This window comes from Capra hircus, chromosome 5, assembly GCF_001704415.2.
Source record: "Capra hircus breed San Clemente chromosome 5, ASM170441v1, whole genome shotgun sequence".
NCBI classification, from domain to species: domain Eukaryota; kingdom Metazoa; phylum Chordata; class Mammalia; order Artiodactyla; family Bovidae; genus Capra; species Capra hircus.
In genome coordinates this window covers 8,618,544-8,638,915 of record NC_030812.1, presented here as the reverse complement: position 1 = coordinate 8,638,915, position 20,372 = coordinate 8,618,544, and the positions used below count along the sequence as shown (strand labels likewise).

The following is a 20,372-nucleotide window of genomic DNA, read 5'->3' as shown; positions in this document are numbered from 1 at the left end:
CTTTGACCCCAGGCAGATCAACTCCAGAGCTCACACTCTGGCCTTTTATTATAGCAAACAATATTCCACTAAAGCAGGTTAAGTTCCAATACTTTGGCCACCTGATAAGAACTGACTCATTGGAAAAGACCCTGATGCTGGGAAAATTGAGGGCAGGCGGAGAAGGGGATGACAGAGGATGAGATGGTTGCATGGCATCATTGACTCAGTGGACATGGGTTTGAGCAAACTCTGGAAGATAGTGAAGGACAGGGAGGCCTGGCATGCTGTAGTCTATGGGGGTCACAAAGAGTCGGATACAACTCAGTGACTGAACAACAACAACTAATATTGGGCCAGAGTCTCTGAGTGACTAACTCAGAATTATGGTCAAAGCCTTAAAACTTCAGGCTACTGAAGTGTACAGAAGTATTTAGGGGGTAATATTTATTTAATAGCAGTGTTTTTAATCTATTGCAGTAGTTTCGTGATTTTAAAGAATCTGATACAAATCCATATAAAAGAAAATTATTGTCATAAAATTTTATTTTCAAGGCATCAAATCATATGACTCCATAAATTAAGGCTTATTACCCTGAGATCTTGGCTGTTTTCTGAGTTTCTTTGGACAGGTGCACACTCCTTTCCATAAATGGCACAATTATTAGCCAAGTATATTTCTATTATTTGTAGCTTGCTGTGGCTTAAAAACAAACAAACAAACTTGTTTGTATGTAAAAAGCTTGAAAAGGTGGAGGGTTGAAGTGATTTTGAGACTCCTCCGGGACAGTGGTTTCAGCGGAAGTGTTGCTCGGTGAGGAAATGTTTAAAAGGGCCACTGTCGTCTTCATCTTTATTTCTAAGTTAACTAAGCTCACTTAAAAGGCAGACTGGGGAGGCATGTGGACTCAGATGATAGCAAGTTCAGACCTTTTATGATAATTTTCTCAGGAATGAAAATCAAAATAAAGAAAAATAAAGCCGAGTGCTAAAAGATGATGGCGCACTACATAACTTCCCTCTGGTTTCTGCTTCTAAATTCTTTACTAATTGAATGGAAACCAGCACAAACCTGACAGGTCAGCAGCGCGATTAAAGATCTACCTAGTCATTAGGGTGAGGAGAAAACAGCGGTCTCTCAGCTTCATTTGTTTTGCTGTTTCCTGTATAGATTTGCATTTGCAGTCAGACTTCCCTGCGTGAAAACACAGCCTGTATTTTGACCTGCAACTGCCATGTGGTGAGAAATGTATTTAAAAATAATTGTAAACATTTATCTGTCTATTTGTACAGTATTTCGGCAAGGTGACTCCTGAGCTATTATTAATATATGTCCAAAGTATTGTTCACTCCCCTTATTTTTCGAGGGGTGTTTACTTAATATCTTTGAAATGCTAATGGAATGTAGCTAAATCAGGTCTAGAAACTTCACTGAGATCTTAATTCACTTGGTGGCTTAATGTGCTTAGTGTTACTCTGTATTACCTATACTTTGGAAGCTTATAAAATCTCACAGCACTAGTTCATTTTAAAGGCATGCATTTCCTGGGGGAATTTTCTGCATAATAGGCTTCCAAGAGGGAAACAAAATTCGACACATTTAGACAACCTTCCTAAAATACAGCATCGGTAGCATATACTTTTGTTAGGTTTCTATATTAAATATAGGATGTTGGTAGTCAGATTATATACTTGCTCTTTAAAATCAGTATTAAAGCAATTATTTTATAATAATCCTTTTACTCATAGTATAAATAATAGATGATACAACATACCTACATAAACTTTACAAATCAATACAACATGCTAACTATAACACAGGAGAAATAATAATTTGTATAATTCACATTTCATTGTAAAAATCTTCAGAACTTCAAAACTTTACTTGTGTCCCAGTGAAGTGATCAAATGTTTACAGCTGCTAAAAGGGATATTTGTATTTGGAGAAATAAGATGGAAATTTCGCAAAAAGTCAGGAGCAAAAGAAAGTTCAGAGGCAAACATCAGAATAAGAGCTAGAATAGTCAGCTTATATCAGAGCCTTGCAAAAACACTTTCACGTTGTATGTCAAGTTGTTCCAGGTTCAAATCATTATAAACAGGGGTTCCTTTCTTATGCATATCCCAGGGAGACTGTCTCACATGTTGGAAGATGTTTATGTTCTTGGCCCAGGGCCTGTAAATGCAAGCAGCTGCCCCTCATGCCCATTTTTCAACACGCTAAAAACGACCCAACAAATATTCACAACAGCCTGTAGGGGGCAGTGTCAACTCTATTAAGAACCAAACTGACTACAACTGTTTTTCCAAGGTAACCATCAACACACACACACACACACACACACACACACACACACTCTATTCACACTATATATATGTACACACATATTCACTTCATGTATTTTGAATCAGAATTAAATTTGCAAAATAACTAAATCAAAATGTTTATTGTGCATCAGCATGAAAGCATGAATCACTGCACTGTGCTGTGATGAAATACCACCCTTATCTCTAAGTCTCCTTGTCCCACATAGATCCCTTCAGCATGCACTGATGGAGTCACTCAATATTGCAAAGCACTGAAAGTAACCCTCATCTGCACTGTAACTTTTTTCTCATAGATATTGCAATTCAATAGAGGCTAACAATGAATAATTTCATTTAACATCCCAGCCAGTACTTTCCTCAAGTGTGAGAAGAACTGAGTCAACAGATGAGAGCTGAAGTTGGGTCAGTGGATGATAGCTGAGAAATTAATTTCTACAGGGCAGCAGACTCTATCTCTTAGTACTTTGATAGATTGTCATGTGAATAATCTATTACTATCTGAGTGAGTCCAATAAAAGAAATGCAGAAATATAAAGTGAATAAACACTTGTCTTTAAAGCCAAGTGTCAGTCACTCAGTCGTGTCCAACTCTTTGTGACCCCATGGACTGTCGCCCGCCAGGCTCCTCTGCCTATGGGATTCTCCAGGTGAGCATTGTGGAGTGGGTCGCCATTTCTTTCTCCAAGGGGAAACAGTATTAAACTTGTTTTCCAATTATTTAGTCATTAAGATGAATAACAAAGACGAACATCAGATATCAACCAGTGTCTCTGAATAGGCACATAGAGTGCTAAGAGTTTCTAGTCAGTTGAGATAAATAATAGTGGAGATGATTACAGATGATATTCTGTGGAGGCACAATCACAGACGTGCAGAGCTTTTTCCTGACACAGCCTGCTCTACAGCCTCTGCCATGTGTGCCTTACTAGGCTTCAGATTTCTTATCCATAAAAGAGGGATAGTAATTATTCTCTCCTAGTAGAGATTTTAGAGGGCAGAATGGAGGTCGAGTTCACAAAATGCACAGCCCACGCTTCCCCGCAAAGTTCTCAGTGAACACTGGCAATTTTACAGTAATTATTGCTCTTCCCATGCTACTAAGGGTTCTCCTCTTATGTTTCCTGAACATATCTTCTTGAATTAACACTGTATTCTTGACACTAATAGATGGCAATATCATGATGTTCATTCTGCAGCCCCATGAGGGAAAAAAGTACTGGACTGCACTGTTTCCTCAGCTGGTGACATATTTAACCAGTTATACCACTGCTGGTTGTTGAGTTTCACCGGTTATTGCTGTGAGGGATGCCACTGATATACTATACTCACTATTTGTTCAGGCCACCGTCTTCAAATTGTGTTCCGTACAGTCAGTTGTCTTTGTAGTTGGCTGGTATATCTTGGGAGGGTGAGTGAGGAAGAGATCTTTAACTCACCAAGGCAGCTCTGCCTCACTGTCCATAGGTTTCTGTACAATATTTGATTTGAACGAAAGGATCCTTGGCTAAAAGGTTTGAAAACGATTGCTTACTAGATCATAGTTTCTCCAAGCATGGCATGAGAATCACAGTATTTGGTGTAATGTTAATATCTATAATATTGTTATACCCATACTGTTGTTTCTTGCATGGTGGCAGATACTTTCAGAGGATGCGGGATATGAATGTGTGTCAGAAATTGCACCTGCCCCTGAGCAGTTTGGATGAAGAGCTTTGAAAGCTTGCAGGATGAACTTCTTGTCCAAATGGTAACATTTGAACAGGTTCTTGAGTAATTAAAAAAATGTGTCAGGGTTAATGGGGAAAGGGAATACACGAAGAGAGAAAAGCAAATTGTTGACTGATTTTAAGCAGTTTTTTTAAAGGAGATTTAACAGGACTTAAATGAATGCAGGTATGGAATTGGAGTTGCAATAGATCAGGGACAAAAGGATAATAGTGAGATTTCTTTCCTGAAGAGCAAGGGAATGAGATGGCCCAGGGAGAGCATGTAGAATAAGACTGGAACAGGATTAAAAATGAAAGCCTGTAAACTGTGACCTCTACCACTAAAGGGAAGGAAAGACAATGAAAAGGGAGGACCAGTCAATGAAAGAGAATAAGGAGGGAAAGAAGGAAGATGAGGAAATGAGATTATACTCTTAGGAAATCAAGATTCTTCAGATCATGACTTCTGATCATAATAGTGATGCAGAAATATCTGACCAAATGAAGGTTGAAAGTCACCCTCATAACTGTGCAAAAAGAAGTACCTGGTGACCATTTTACCTGTACCTGATGGATGGAAATCAGAGTGGAAGGAGCTGAGTTGTTAGTGGGAGTTGAAGAAATAGATGTCAGGATCAAGGTTGTGTTTTCCACTCAGTTTGATGTAGATATGAAGGAGGAAGTAAGAATGGTGGGTGACAGAGGAGGTAAAAAGAAGAAAAGCTTAGCATGTGTACAGAGAAAACTGACATTTCCAAAGCACATACAATGCGTAGAATTTCACTTGCAAATATGTGAACGTTGAGCACACCTCTAGGCTAAAAGGAACGAGGGAGTCAGAGAACGAAATGACAAAAGAAAAGAAAATTAGAGATGATGTAAAGAGGAAACACCAAGAGGGAATTTGTCTTTCCTGGAGCAGGCATCCTTGAAATGGGTTCGAAGAATGTAATGCTTGAATATTTGGCTGCAAAGTTTCTGGAATTTTCTCAATTTGGGTGTCTGTCTGACCTTAACAGAGGGCTTTTCTAAAAGAGAAATAGACTCGTTTAAAGCGAAAATTTGACTCTAATAATAGCTAACACTTATCGGATGCTTACTCTGTGCCCGACACTCTGCTAAGCACTGCATCTGCATCGATGCTTCTATCCAGCAACTCTATATGGAGATATTATTTTTAATCCCCATTTTATACTAGAAGAAACTGAAGCACAGAAAGTTGAAGTCACATTCTCCAGGTCACATTGAATATGGCAGAGCTAAGAGCTGAACCCATGGAATCTGTAACCAGAGCTTGTGTTTCTAAAGCCTGTGTTAAACTGTCCACCCAGTAGTATTTCTACATAAATTACATAACTATTCTCAGCCCACTTGCTCTTATTCTAGACTCAGAATCAAGTTTCAGCTATTTGGTTTTCTGCTGTACTTCAGGAAAGGTGCACTTGACTTCAAGAAGCTCATGAATATCAAAACCTTAATCACAGCTATTTGGATGACATGAGTTCATGCTTTACAAACCAACCATGGCCCTAGTCATATTAAAATCAAAGTTGCAAAATAAAGAAGCATTCTGCAAAACCTTGTCTGCTTCATTTACATAACAGTATGCAGAATGAATGGAAAGATAAAAATGCTCAGAATTTACCATTTCCTTTTCCTTTTTAAAATTTGAAACCCCTTGGTATTATGGATGATATCATCAAGCAGTTTGGTTTGAATATGCTCCGTGCTGAACTCTACAGATTACCCAACTGATGACATGCATACTCCTTGCCATTGTGACACCTCTCTTCTCTCAAGTGGGAATTTCAAGTGACAGACTAAAGCTGTTTGCTATCAATTTTGCAAAAAAAACACATCTGCCAGATAGCCAAGATTTAGTTCAGAGACAGAAATCAATTAATATTCTAATTTGTTACCTGTCATTAGCATCACACCATATTATGCCAAGTCAAAAGTGATAACCTTTATGTAACATATGCTCCTAAAGGAATTTGATTTAGGGAATATGTTTCATTTCTGTGGAGTGTTGCTCCCTGTGTATAAATCCCATTAGAAATTTCAATTACACAGGCAGTAAAAATTGTGATGGATTAAAATGAAAGTGTAAAATACACAGTTGCACATTTATCGTAAAGCTGTGTGGCTGTGTTTATGATTTAGTTTTTCTAGTTATTTGCCAAACCATTTAAAATTTTAGGTATTTCAGTTGTTTTTTCCCCATTAAAAAAATCAAGGAGAGAGCTAGCAGCATCAGATTTCTAAGAGATGTTACCTAGATTCTCTGACCTTCTACTAGTTTAGGTTGCTGGTCAAAAGTAAATCTCCACAGAGGAAGGCTGATGACCTGATCTGATTTCCAGTGCCCAAGAAAGAAATACAGGAATGCGATAGTGGCTTGGGAGGAAGGAATAAAATAAGATTAGCCAAGAGAAAGAAAAGGGGAGAGTTGCACAGATATTTTCCCCTGTTGATTCTTTTCCTGTTGATGAACAGGGAGGAAAATATAAAGTATAGATGGTGCGAAGTGGAAAAGGCTAAAAGATAAAGTTATCACTATAAATATGGAAAAAACTTGTTTTTTCAATGTGAATGACACAGTCAAGCATTGAAATGATGGTTTCTTTGGTGTTAGAAATCAAATTTTTAAAATTTATTATACTTGATTTATAATATTGTGTTTGTATCTACAGTATAGAGAGCAAAGTGATTCAGTAAATACATATTTATACACTCTTTTTCATATTCCTTTCCATTATGGTTTATCACAGGGTATTGACTATAGTTCTCTGTGCCATACAGGAGGACCTTGTTTTTCACCTTAAAATTTTTTCAGATGCTTTAAAATTTTAGCCTTTCAAGGACTCAAAATCTAAGAGTGGAGGTTCAGCATGTAAGCCAAATCAACACTGATTCATTCATGTTCTGGACAAATAGAAACTGGGTGCCCTATATATAGTAAGGATCACCAGGGTAAAACTATGCATAGAACAGACACAGAATTTTCCCTTCATACAGGTTACACAATTTTGAAGAGAGCCAGGACAATTTAAAAACCAGTAATAAAATACACAGCATTTAGAATGGTGCTAAGTAATCCAGTGAGAAATAAAGCAAGGGGGAGAGGACAGGAAATGCTGATGAAGCTGGGATGGGGTGAATGGATTATAATTTTGAATAGCATGGTTGGGGAAGTCCTCATGAAGATGACATTGGGTGAAAGCCTAAAGAAAGTGAGAGAATGGGTATTTAATGGGGAACATGAAACCCCACTGTTGTGAACGCTGCCGTTGCCTCTCATATTGTTTACCCCTCCAGAGAAGGAAATGATGCTGAAGACAAGGCAGAATATACATTTGATTTGGTGTTAGTCATTGCTTTTTCTGCTTCCTTCTAACACATTTCTTTTAAAGAAAGCATTTTGATAAAATAGCCAAGTGAGAGATTGCCCTCATGATAGATGCATTTAGTTTTTCCCCTGTAGTTGTGATTTCAAAGTCATATCAAAAGTTAGCTGAATCAATCCATTAGCTCAGCAGCAGAGACAGGAAGAGAACCCAAGAGAGCCTGTGTTTCCCCTTCAGGGCTTGCTCTACTGGACCGTCTCTACCTTCCCTAGGTTATGAATCTTCATGCTGAGAATGGAAATTACTGACAACTGTGCTAAGAGTATCTTTCAGATGTATTTGAATTCATTAAAAGTGGGCGAACAGATCAACAAGTTGTTAGTTCCGGGGAGGATAAGATTCCTTGCAGTTTAATTCAGTGTCCTTATAGAGTCTTTCTCTTATGAATTTTGTAAATCTCTCATCTAGATTATTGCAACAACCTGCTTTATTTTTTCTCCTTGTCCCCCTAAGCATATTTTAATACAATAGCAAGAGTGAATTTTAAACTTTTATTTTTAAGTTTTTTATTTTATATTGGAGTATAGCTGATTAACAATTTTGTGATATTCATAGTTTCTGGTGGACAGCAAAGGGACTCAGATATACATATACATGTATGCATTCTCTTTCAAACTCCCCTCCCATCCAGGCTGCCTGATTTTTAAGAAAAGCCTACATGAGATCATGGGATACCTGTGCTCAAAATGTTCCAAAGGCATTTTATTTCACTCAGAGTATAATCCAGTTTCCTTAGAACAATTCACAAGGCTCCATGTCTTGGAGCCTCAGGTTTGCCTTCTGCCATTGCTTTATTTCACCAAAGGCGCACTGAGTTCCTTGCTGTTCCAGGTGGATTCTTGCCTAAGGGGCCTTGTATTTCACAGGTTTTAGAACTTTCTCCTCCAGGTTTCCTTACAAAGGAAGTCAGCTCAGATCATCCAAGCAAATAATAACCTTCTACCCTCTACCCCTTTGCCTTTCTCACTTTACTCTCCTGTTTTCCATATATTATTTATTATTCCATGATGGACCATATACATTTGCCTCCTTATTGATTATTTCTTTTGTGAGGGCAAAAATCTGCTTTCCCATTAGACACTAGACAAGTATCTGTGCATTTAGCCACTCAGTCATGTCCAACTCTTTGCAACCCATGGACTGTAGCCCGCCAGGCTCCTCTGTCCATGGGATTTCCCAGGTGAGAATACTGGAATGGGTTGACATTCCCTTCTCCAGGGGTCTTCCTGACCCAGGGATCAAACCCAGGTCTCCTGCATTGTAGATGCAGTCTTTACTGCCTGGGCCACCAGGGAAGCCCAGATAAGTGTCTAGTGTATAGTAAATGTTTACATATAAATAGAAAAGACCAACCTGTAGTTTAAGATTTAAATTAAATGCCATTGATTGGACTCAGTGCTACACACACTCAAACTTAGGTTCAGTTTATGGTTTCTTTCCAGATAACCACAAAGAAAATATTAAAAATTGTGCAAACATTTTTGAAATATTAACATGAGTGAATGAAAACTAAACTTCGAATAATGGGAACGTATGTTTTTGCTATTGTTTAGGAATAATCTTTACAATGGAATAATTTCATAAATAAAGATATAAAATACAGCACAACCCATAAACATTAATATTCTCAGGAGAGACAGACATTGAAGAAGATAAAAAGAACCACCTACATTAAACACAAGATAGTTTTCTTTATAAGTTGGATTTTCATTTATTAAGTATATTTAAACACTTTAGAATACTCCATTTCCAAGAATATACCTTTTTATTTTTGAAATACTACCATTCTAATAATAAAAAAAAAATCAAAGGTACGCTTATATTAAGAAGAATTCTGCTTTTCGCTTCTAATGGGTAAATTGATTCTCAACCATATATTTTTCCACGAGTAACAATATGTAATACTCACATGGAATTTTATGCAGCTCATTCATAAACTTCTCCTTCAGCTTGGAGAAGGCATCCTCCTTCCCTTCCCCGGGACTGGCTGGCTCTGTGGCGTTGTGTGGCAGGACCGTCGCCGCAGTGGTGACTGGCGGGGCTGCCAGCGCCTCGTGATGACTCTCGCTCACCATCTTAGGTTCAGCTGAGACTGTGAGGGGAGGGAGGCAAAAAGGCACAGTTCAGAATGGCTTGCCTGACCCGAGTGAGAGCTATTCCAGAGATGGAAGACAGGAGGGGGCACACCTGCTCACTGGGTGAATAGCACGGCATTAGCATATTACTTTATGTTGGCTCATGAAATATTTATGGAGCCACAGAGAAGGTTCTTCCCCAGAAGGGAAGGCCATACATAGTTATTGAAAGCATTCTCTCCTAACAATACAATGAAACTGTCAAATCTCTTAGTTACTTATGCAGGCAATTATTTGCTGTGTAGATTTAACTCTTTAACCCATGTCCTACTGAAATGCACATGAAACAATTATTGACAACATGCATGCTCTGTACTCTAAACATTTTGTGTTTTTTACAAGGAAAGATGAGATGAAATATTTATATTAAAACTGCTGATAAATGATAGCAAACATTCAAAATGTTAGTCAATTTAAGAATGTTTGTAAAGACTACTATTATAATATGGATACTCCAAGATTCCTGAATGTTATACAGAAATCAATTTTTGAATCTCATTTATTGATAGTATACTTTCCTCCCAGTTTTTTTTTTTTTTTTGGACATTTACCATAGATAATACTGTGACCAGTGATTCACCTGTCTTGCTGGGTGAATTTTTGAAACCACTGTAAATGTGACATGATTGACTATATATATCAAAGCACTGATGATAAAACATGACTTGTCTAATTATTTTAGTTTATTTGGCTTGATTATATTATTGAACTATTTTATTAAATTTATTCGATTACTTTATATGTTTACCTAGATGAAACTGTTGATACTGATGATACCTTAGCTTTCACATTTCATGTGACTCAGCAAGACTTCAATTATATACACACACAAATGCAATATGCATGAAATATTTGTATTTATTAAAAAGTGGATTTGTTCCTCTCCTGTGAGAATCACCAGATGTGATATGCATCATTACTTGTCTCTATAGGGTAGTTGAGGATATTTGAGGAATTATGGTTTATTGTGGGATTTAAAGGAAATGATTGTGCTAAATAAAATAACTAAGTACAACAGTGTCATCATTAAATTAAAGGTATATTATCTGTTTCAGCTCAATTTCTGTCATGTTCTGAAAGTGGAATGGCATTCCTGGGATGAGCCTGATGTTCAGCTGATTCCTCTAAATGGCTACACACTTGTTCACAGCTTTTGTGCACACAGATGTTTGGGTCCTTTCTCTTGGATTACTAAATATTTTCATATTACCCCAGTTTATTCTGGAATGTAAAACATTTCTATATGTAAGTTGAATGGTCCAAAAGACAATAGGGAAAATAATGCATGTTAAAGAGAGTCAACATGTAGAAAATGACCTTAAAGTTTATTCAGTATTTTTTGCTGTTGTTGCTAAGGAAGTAAATGAATGTTTCTGTAATTTGCAACAAAGATCCTTTTCAGACATAAGGTATACCTGAAAGGTGTTTCATTAAAAAAGGTGATATCTATAAACTTGTAAATTACTAACCAATGATATTATCCCAACTTTTTCTGATTTTAAAAAAATCAAGAAAAGATTATATAAGAAATATACAGGCAATACTTCTTTTTAGTTAATGTATACCATGTGAAATTAAAAAAGTCTTTTGCAAGTTATAAAGATATAATGGGCAGTTAAGGATCTAATATACTAGCAAAGACTAATTGCTGAATTTATTTTTATTTTATATTCTGAGAGGTATTGTCTGTAAATAACAAAACTAAGAATAGTTATGTTGCTTTTGAAAATGCATATTTATGGAAATAAGATGCTTATGAAGAAGCATCATTCTTGATTAAAAAAAAAAGCCAACAATTTTACTGAGGATTTGATAAGTGGCTTAGATATAGGAAATCAGAGTTCCCATACTACTCCCATGAGATAAGTGTAATTAGAACCCATTTTACAGGTGAGGAGACTAAGACCAACTGGTTTGTAGATAGTAGTAATTAGTGGGGTTGAGATTTGTACCTAGGTGTCCTAGCCACTAGTATCAGAGATATGTATACTATGAGACTAAAATCTAGTAAAACTGTTTTTTGAAAGAGCTTTGGACCATCGCCCTTAGTAAGTAGTACATTGTGTATTGTGCTCCAGTATACACACTCTCTCACTATATGTTATATTTGGAGCACATTTCACATTGGGAAACTTGTCCTTGCTATATGCGAAATATTCTGATATATTCCATTCTATTCTGTTCTATTTTAGTAAATTCTAGTTATGCTTATTAGCTTCACAAACCACTATTGGTTTCATAACTGTTTGGAAAATCACTATAGTAAGGGACCTGTTAAGACACAATAATACTAAACGAGGCTAATAAAAACTAAAGATGCCATTTATTAAGAATTTACTATGTGCCAAAATGCTGGCATTGATTTTTAAGTATAATATCCTCAGTATCTCCCTGAAACTCTGAAAAGTAACTTGGTCTTATTGTATAGGGGAAACAAAAGGATTGTGAAGAGATTAAGTGACTTGTTCTACACAGATTTAGCCTGATCCAAGGTTAAATCTTCCACTAATCTTCTTCAATAATAACATTTAAGTGTTATTAAGCAATTAAATCAGTACCGGAAAGGTATTTTATGACTTTCTTTTGAGTTGGAAAAAATTTTGCATTTCTATTCACAAGTTTACCAGTGAATAGAAAACACAAGTCACCTTACTAATAGAAAAGAGATTGATTAATTTTAGAGGTATAGTTACTGAATTTGTTAAAATGGAATTTAACATCTTGGAGTGTGCCAAGAAAAATATTATTAAATAGAAAAATAAATTCTCCCCCAGAAGAAAGCTGAAGGTCACAAACAAGCAATTCTAAAATATATACATATTGCCCCTGAAAAAAAAAACACAAACAAACTGCACTTAATTTCACAAATAGTCAAAGAACTGAAAGTTAATATATATTCACTGTAAACATGGATAAATATAGATGTGATGGTCAGTATATAAAAAACTTGACAATGGGTGAAAGACCATAGTTTAGAGAAATACTTCACAGAGGCCAAAGTAACAGAACATAGTCTATAGAAGCATTCTTTTTTTTTTCCCTAGAAATTCACAATAAAGAATTAATATAAGGATGTTTATAGTAATTCATTTGTAGTATTTTAAGACCAGAAATTACCTAACAATGATATTAAAATTATGATAATCCATAAAATAATGTTATTAAAATTAGGGGTAAATGTTTACAAATCTGGAGATATATTACAGTATTAGATGAAAATGCAAATGACTAAACATTATATAAAGTATGTCCAACTTCTCTGGATAAGATTTTTTTGTAAAAAAAAGGTTGGAAAGATATACTTAAAAATATCAACATTGTGGTAGTATATTCACATTTTTTAATGTATGTTTACATTGTCAACATATTGTAAGCCTAAATTGTTTTAAATTATGCATAGGGAGAAAAGCTTTAAAACTGTTTTGCTCTTGAGGAAACTGTACCTTGCAAAAAGAGATTTATTTCCTAACACCAGATTTTCTAAAAAATCCTTTACGATGTAATATAAAAAGCTAAATGCTAGAAAGAAGGATTCAGCTACATGTTTAGCAAATATAATATGCAAAATAGTGACTGGCTAAAATAGAATGTAGAAAAATTTTTAAGGTATCATGAAGGCTAATACATTTGTGGAATAAAATGAGAAAAATCAAGATTTTTTGGTTGCCATGACAACTTCCCTCTGTTCCTTATATTTATTCTACTTAGTAGGACTTTAATTATGTCTGTCTCTGGGTCTACAAACTGATATGAATTTCTTGGCTTATACAGTGAGATAGTCTACCAACCTGCATCAACATAATGATTTTTGTTGAAAGAACTATTTCCATCTGTTTAAGTATTGCACTTTATCATTCAGTTCAGTTCAGTTCAGTCGCTCAGTCGTGTCCGACTCTTTGCGACCCCATGAATTGCAGCACGCCAGGCCTCCCTGTCCATCACCAACTCCCGGAGTTCACTCAGACTCATGTCCATCGAGTTGGTGATACCATCCAGCCATCTCATCCTCTGTCGTCTGCTTCTCCTCCTGCCCCCAATCCCTCCCAGCATCAGAGTCTTTTCCAATAAGTCAACTCTTCGCATGAGGTGGCCAAAGTACTGGAGTTTCAGCTTTAGCATCATTCCTTCCAAAGAAATCCCAGGGCTGATCTCCTTCAGAATGGACTGGTTGGATCTCCTTACAGTCCAAGGGACTCTCAAGAGTCTTCTCCAACACCACAGTTCAAAAGCGTCAATTCTTCGGCGCTCAGCTTTCTTCACAGTCCAACTCTCACATCCATACATGACCACTGGAAAGACCATAGCCTTGACTAGACGGACCTTAGTCGGCAAAGTAATGTCTCTGATTTTCAATATGCTATCTAGGTTGGTCATAACTTTCCTTCCAAGGAGTAAGCATCTTTTAATTCCATGGCTGCAGTCACCATCTGCAGTGATTTTGGAGCCCAGAAAAATAAAGTCTGACTGTTTCCACTGTTTCCCTATCTATTTCCCATGAAGCGATGGGACCAGATGCCATGAGCTTCGTTTTCTGAATGTTGAGCTTTAAGCCAACTTGTTCACTCTCCTCTTTCACCTTCATCAAGAGGCTTTTTAGTTCCTCTTCACTTTCTGCCATAAGGGTGGTGTCATCTGCATATCTGAGGTTATTGATATTTCTTGATTCCAGCTTGTGTTTCTTCCAGCCCAGTGTTTCTCATGATGTACTTTGCATAGAAGTTAAATAAGCAGGGTGACAATATACAGCCTTGACAGACTCCTTTCCTGGTTTGGAAACAGTCTGTTGTTCCATGTCCAGTTCTAACTGTTGCTTCCTGACCTGCATATAGGTATCTCAAGAGGCAGGTCAAGTGGTTTGGTATTCCCATCTCTTTCAGAACTTTCCACAGTTTATTGTGATCCACACAGTCAAAGGCTTTGGCATAGTCAATCAAGCAGAAATAGATGTTTTTCTGGAACTCTCTTGCTTTTTCAATGATCCAGCGGATGTTGGCAATTTGAGCTCTGGTTCCTCTGCCTTTTCTAAAACCAGCTTGAACATTGAGAAGTTCACGGTTCACATATTGCTGAAGCCTGGCTTGGAGAATTTTGAGCATTACTTTACTAGCATGTGAGATGAGTGCAATTGTGCGGTAGTTTGAGCATTCTTTGGGATTGGAATGAAAACTGACCTTTTCCAGTCCTATGGCCACTGCTGAGTTTTCCAAATTTGCTTTTCAAATTTGCACTTTATCATAATAGCATGCAAAATTAAAGAGCAAACAGGAGAAGAAGGTCAAAAATATTGAAAAATATATTATTACTAAGAAAATTCTTTGAATGTAGAAATGCTCCAAACTGAAAGTAATTCTTGCAGAAACTATTACAGAATCCAGGAGATACCACAGAATGTATTAGTATGTATTTTTGAGGTGGAGGGCAACATGTAGTGATTTTATTCCATCAGAATTTCCTTTGACCTCCTGTAATTGTAGGTGAAAATCCTAAGAAGATGCCCTGTACATCCCTCCCCCCAACTTCAGAATGAGGTCTTCAGCTTCAGGGAGGGCTCTTGCCGACAACTCACAGCTGAAGAATCTCTCCTAAAGAAATGCCTTTGGCTAAAGAGAACTGCTTTGCCCAGGCTTAAACCCTCTTCCCCAGGGACAGCCCACATCCAGTGCCTAGGATGCCGGTGGAAAGGTCTGTCCCCCTGTCTTAATTTGGTTCATCTCTGAAGTGCCCCCTGGGATCAGCTAAAGGCTGTGGTAACTGCATCTCAGTTTCATCAACCCTCCTTGCCTAAGCCTGCTTCCACCACTCTCTTAACATGGAAAGCATTCACCAGTAAGCCACCTCTGACTCAGGGCAGCTTTCCAGGGAATCCAACTTATGATACCCACTCTGAAAGATTTTGGGGAAAAAAAAATAAACCACTGTCAAAAGCTTCATTTAAATTCTTTCCCAACCCAAGGATCCTTAGGCAGTAAGTGAACTCTCACAGCATGATCAAAACCCTCTACAAGTTTGCAAATGTTTGAATGCGAGGCTTCAGGTGCTACGTCTCTCTCTTTATATACTTTCCCTTGCAGGAAGTAAGAGGACAGCTAGAGATTGTATGGTCCCTGTCATGGCAGGAGAAAGGTGACTTCTGGCGACAATGCCAATAAAATGGCAAGAGAGAAAAGGTTGTTTATCAGAACTTAGAGCAAATGGAAGCATAGCATGCAGACTATCTTTATGAAACCACAAACATACAGGGTTCTGGGCCATTTTTCTTCAAAATATTGATTCAAAATATACCCAGTTTATGTCCAGATTTTACCTATTTGTTTCATCACAAGTCTCCTAAGAGGTGCAGGAAGAATCCTGCTTAAGAGTATGGTTCTCAGCCAGTATCTCTCATAGATATCTGCAAATTGTATACAAATGAGCCTGCTTAGCTTTACTTTGAAAAAAGAGTCAACATTCCTCCTCAGTCCCGCAAATGCCAGTTATGAATACTGCTGCTGCTGCTGCTAAGTCACTTCAGTCGTGTCCAACCCTGTGCGACCTCATAGATGGCAGCCCTCCAGCCTCCTCTGTCCCTGGGATTCTCCAGGCAAGAATACTGAATACTGAGATGTCCTTAATATGTGAATCCCAGTGCTTGCTCATCTGTAGCCCCTTTCCACTGGAACTTCCCGCTCACAGACTCTAATGGTGGAAAAGGATCTATGTAGATTACACCATCACCCCATGGATGCAGCAAGTTTAAGGAAGAATGAATATCTAATTCAAAAGCACCTCACTTAGATGCTGGCCTGAGGCCAATGACACTCTTTAGCATGAAAAGCTGAGTGAGGCCAATAAGATTCTCTCCTTCAGGAACTGAAGCTATGAGACACCCTAAAGAAAGTGAAGCATAGAGAAGAGACGCAGCATGCATGCCGTCACAGAGTTAATAAGTAAGAGTCAGGGTTCCAAAGGCAGCTGACCCCAGGGCTCACGTCTATGACCACCGTGCAGTCCCTCCCTCTGGCTGTCCTGCTTGCTTTGGCTTGGTTTTCAGTTCTTTCTGAGTTTCACTACATAGTATCTTGCAAAAACTAATATTGATTTTAATTTGAGTATCTGTACCTTATTAATCAAGAAAGCATAATGAGAAGTAAAATCTGCTATGTGGGTTCACTAGGCTGAGTTGTTTCTGGAGTATCTGAATTTATAGCCAGAGGTGCTGAATTCTGTTACTCAGTCCGCTCTACATTCATAACTGGATGTGTGTGGAGGAGAGAAAGACCTGCTGATGTTGAGATATGGCGCCCCTATTGTGCAGGTTTATCAAAGTGCCTTGGAGACGCATTGATTAAAACATTCAGTGCAGTGATTAAAACATTCAACTGTGAATACATTTTTCTCCCACAATACATTTTTCTCCATGTTTTTACATCTGTGAAATGAAGATTTATTTTCCGTATAATCAACGGCATCTCACTATCACTGTCAGCCAGGCCTGTGCACACCCAACTGTCTTCTTACTTCCATTGATGTTCCAGTAACAAATCATTTAAGGGCCATTTAAGGAAGAGATCTGAATCCTGGCGGTGGTCTGAAGCTTTCTATTGAAAGCTCATACACTCAAAACTAGCAGAATGAGAGTCAAACAGTTTGGAAGATTTTAGAAGCACTAATGGAACAATATTTAAAGAAATGCTTTATCAAACACTCTTGATGGCAAGAAGGAAAATGGTGTGTAAGAAAAAGATGGGTATCATCAGCTCTGAGCTGAGAACAGGTTTAGAAGTCTTTGTAATTTATTAACCAATCTCTTTTGCTTTCATTTTCCTTATTTGAATACACGAAAATGACACAAAATAAAATCTGTCTAAATAAGTCAATGATGATTCAAAAAGAACAGAATAAAAATTCAAGTGATATGAAATCATTTCTTGACATAGTTTGCAGTACTTTTTCTTATTGGTCTATGAAATATTGCTGCATCTTATAATTAATGGTTTCTTAGAGTACATGAAATAGATATTTCCTAAAGAATAAGAGAAAGTGTTAGCATTGTTTACAAATAATATATTATAAAGTAATAAGCTGTATAAAATTTTAAGCAAACTGAGTTTTTCATTCCCAGAAGATAAATCACAATTATATTTAATAACTATAGTCAACACAAATTTCAGAACTAGCTAAACTAAAAATGAATCCCTGAGCCAAATGAAAACCATGTTCACTGTGACATTATTTCTCCCCTTAGATCTATAATAGAGAGAATAAAAGAATGGAAACAATACATATCCAAGTCAAAACCCAAGTACTGAATTACTGTGGTAATGACACAGAAAATCAAGAATTCTTATACAAATTGAAAATTTCCCACCTATAATAGGGAAAGAAATCTCAAAAATTGGGATATCAGAGATGTTTCTAAAGCATTTAATAATAAATTCACAAATTTAACATTTTTTTCTAGTAATCCACCTATGTCCACCCATTTATGTACTAATGCAGTTTCAAAAACTGTATTTTCAAAGCATCACTCAATAATGGAGAACTTTTATGGCTTTAAAAGGCCTCCCAAGATTTTGGTAAGAATGACAGGGTCATGATCAAGAAAAGACAGCAAAAGAGCTACTTCAAATGTATTATAAAGACTCAAGTGCATTTTGTAGTGTTTAAAAATGAGAGTAAAAGTCTCCCTTTTTAATTTTTTGATTAAAAAAAGACATGAAAGCCTAGAGATGGAAAGGCAATTTTGCAAGGATTAATTTGGCATAATTTTCATTAACAATGTTTTTGTGTACAATGTTAATTGAAGTTCCCTCTTGTGTTGTTGTTTAGTCACTAAGTTGTGTCTGACTCTTTTGTGACCCCATGGACCGTAGCCCACCAGGCTCCTCTGTCCATGGGATTTCTCAGGCAAGAATAGTGGAGTGGGTTGCCATTTCCTTCTCCAGGGGATCTTCCTGACTCAGGGAAAAACCTGTGTCTCCAGCACTGCAGGCAGATTCTTTACCACCGAGCCAGCTGGGAACCCCATCTCCGCTATACAATAAGATAAAACTTGATGCTTTTGGCAGTTTTGGAACAGACACAGGTTAACTGGATCCAGCCAACTGACTCTCAAAATGGTTTTCTATAGCAGTAACAGAATAATCATTTGGAATTCCCATTCTCCATCGCCTTGCTGAAATCTTGCTCTGAACTCTTGCTGTTTCTGAGCTGCAGGACTTGAGATAAAATGTAAGCTTGTGACTCAAAGCCCTCTTTGATCAAACAGTGTGCAAACTGTCATAGTTTTGCTACACAGGGAAGGAAAACTTTAAAAGTCATCTATCCACAATTCAGATTGTGGTAAATATGATAGAAATTGCTTCAGTATCCAGCTAAAAACAGTATATTAATAAAGAAAACACCTAACCCTTAATAAGCCTGTACTATTAGCAGACATTTTTTAAGAGCTTGAAACATAGCTCATTTAATGCTCACTAACTAAACCCATGAGTCAGGCCATATCATGTCTTTTACAGACAAGAAACTTTACCAAAGCTTGCATAGCTAGTAAGTGTTGGAATGAGGCTTTGAATTGCAACAGGACCCATGGAATTTTGCCTCACTAATAAATAAATACATGTTGAATGAATAAATTTTGCATGTAGATACCGGGTGCTCTAGATATTGTAAGACGTTCATTCACCATCTGTATGCATGCCTATGCAGAGGGACGCATATAGATGGTTTAAATCCAATGTGATATGTGCTCTAGTAGAAATGATTATGAAAGACTGAACCGAGAGGACACACCAGGTAGAAAACCACACTGGGATTTAAATATCTGTGTAGTTGGTCCTGAAGGCTAAATTTATATACTAAATATATCGGATACGAAGTCTTAAAAAGTGATTTGGCTTTTTCTTCCTGAATTCAACCTTCTATTAGTGTGCTAAGGAATTCATTTGGGGATCTGAGACTTGAATGAACAATACACACAATTTACCAGATAATAATAAACAAGATCATGGGTTAGTTGCTTACCCAACAGTTATTCCTTCCTTCTGATTTTGGATAAGCCATATTTTTTTATTTTTTCCAGGTAACTACTACCCCTTATCCGCTGCTAATGGCTAAATCTTACTGTCTTCTGTGTCAGTCATGGGCATCCCATACTTCTTCCCATTGGATGGTTAGTGCAATGGCAAGTGATCCAGTTTGGGCCTTTGTGGTATAAGAGGAAGTCTAATGGGACTTGGAAGTCTCCTGGGTGATGTCTGGGAAAGTTTTTATAACTCCTAAAAATATATGCACAGGAAGTAATTTATCTTTCATTGGTTGGTGTTATATTTGTGTGTGGCAGCTAGAACTGCTTGTACTTATATTGTGATCATGAGAGAATCTAGTAAAGAAGACAATGCTTTAGGGGTAAAGGAGCTGAAAGTTGGGAGGAATCATGGTGCTCAGGATAGGCTGAGCTGCTGTACTATTTAACCCTACAACCACCATACCTTGGAACTTCTTGCAGTGAGAGAGAATATATTTTCTTTATGGTTTAATCCACTTTGTGTTGTATTTGGTGTTGCCTACAGTCCTAGGTGGTACCAGTGGTGAAGAATCTACCTGCCAAAGCAGGAGACACGAAGAGACAAAGGTTCAATCCCTGGGCCGGGAAGATCCCCTCGGGAAGGAAATGGCAACTCACTCCAGTATTCTTGCCAGCAAAATTCCATGGTCAGAGGAGCCTGGAAGGCTATAGTCCATGGGATCACAAAGAGCTGGACGCAACTGAGCACACGTGCAGGCACACTCAGAGTCAAAAGCTAGCAGTTACACACACTTTCTAACATGGTCTCCAC

At 37.4% G+C, this 20,372-nt stretch overlaps 1 protein-coding gene across 2 annotated transcripts in view; it reads right to left on the bottom strand.

The window, feature by feature from the left end:
• SYT1 (synaptotagmin 1) overlaps positions 1-20,372 on the bottom strand; it is a 625,237-nt gene that overhangs the window by 222,818 nt on the left and 382,047 nt on the right. For both annotated transcript variants that reach the window (XM_018047591.1, XM_018047592.1), the window contains exon 4: positions 9,330-9,512. In XM_018047591.1, coding sequence (XP_017903080.1) covers positions 9,330-9,495 — 166 coding nt within the window. In that variant the 5' untranslated portion in view covers positions 9,496-9,512. The remainder of the gene's footprint in view (positions 1-9,329; positions 9,513-20,372) is intronic.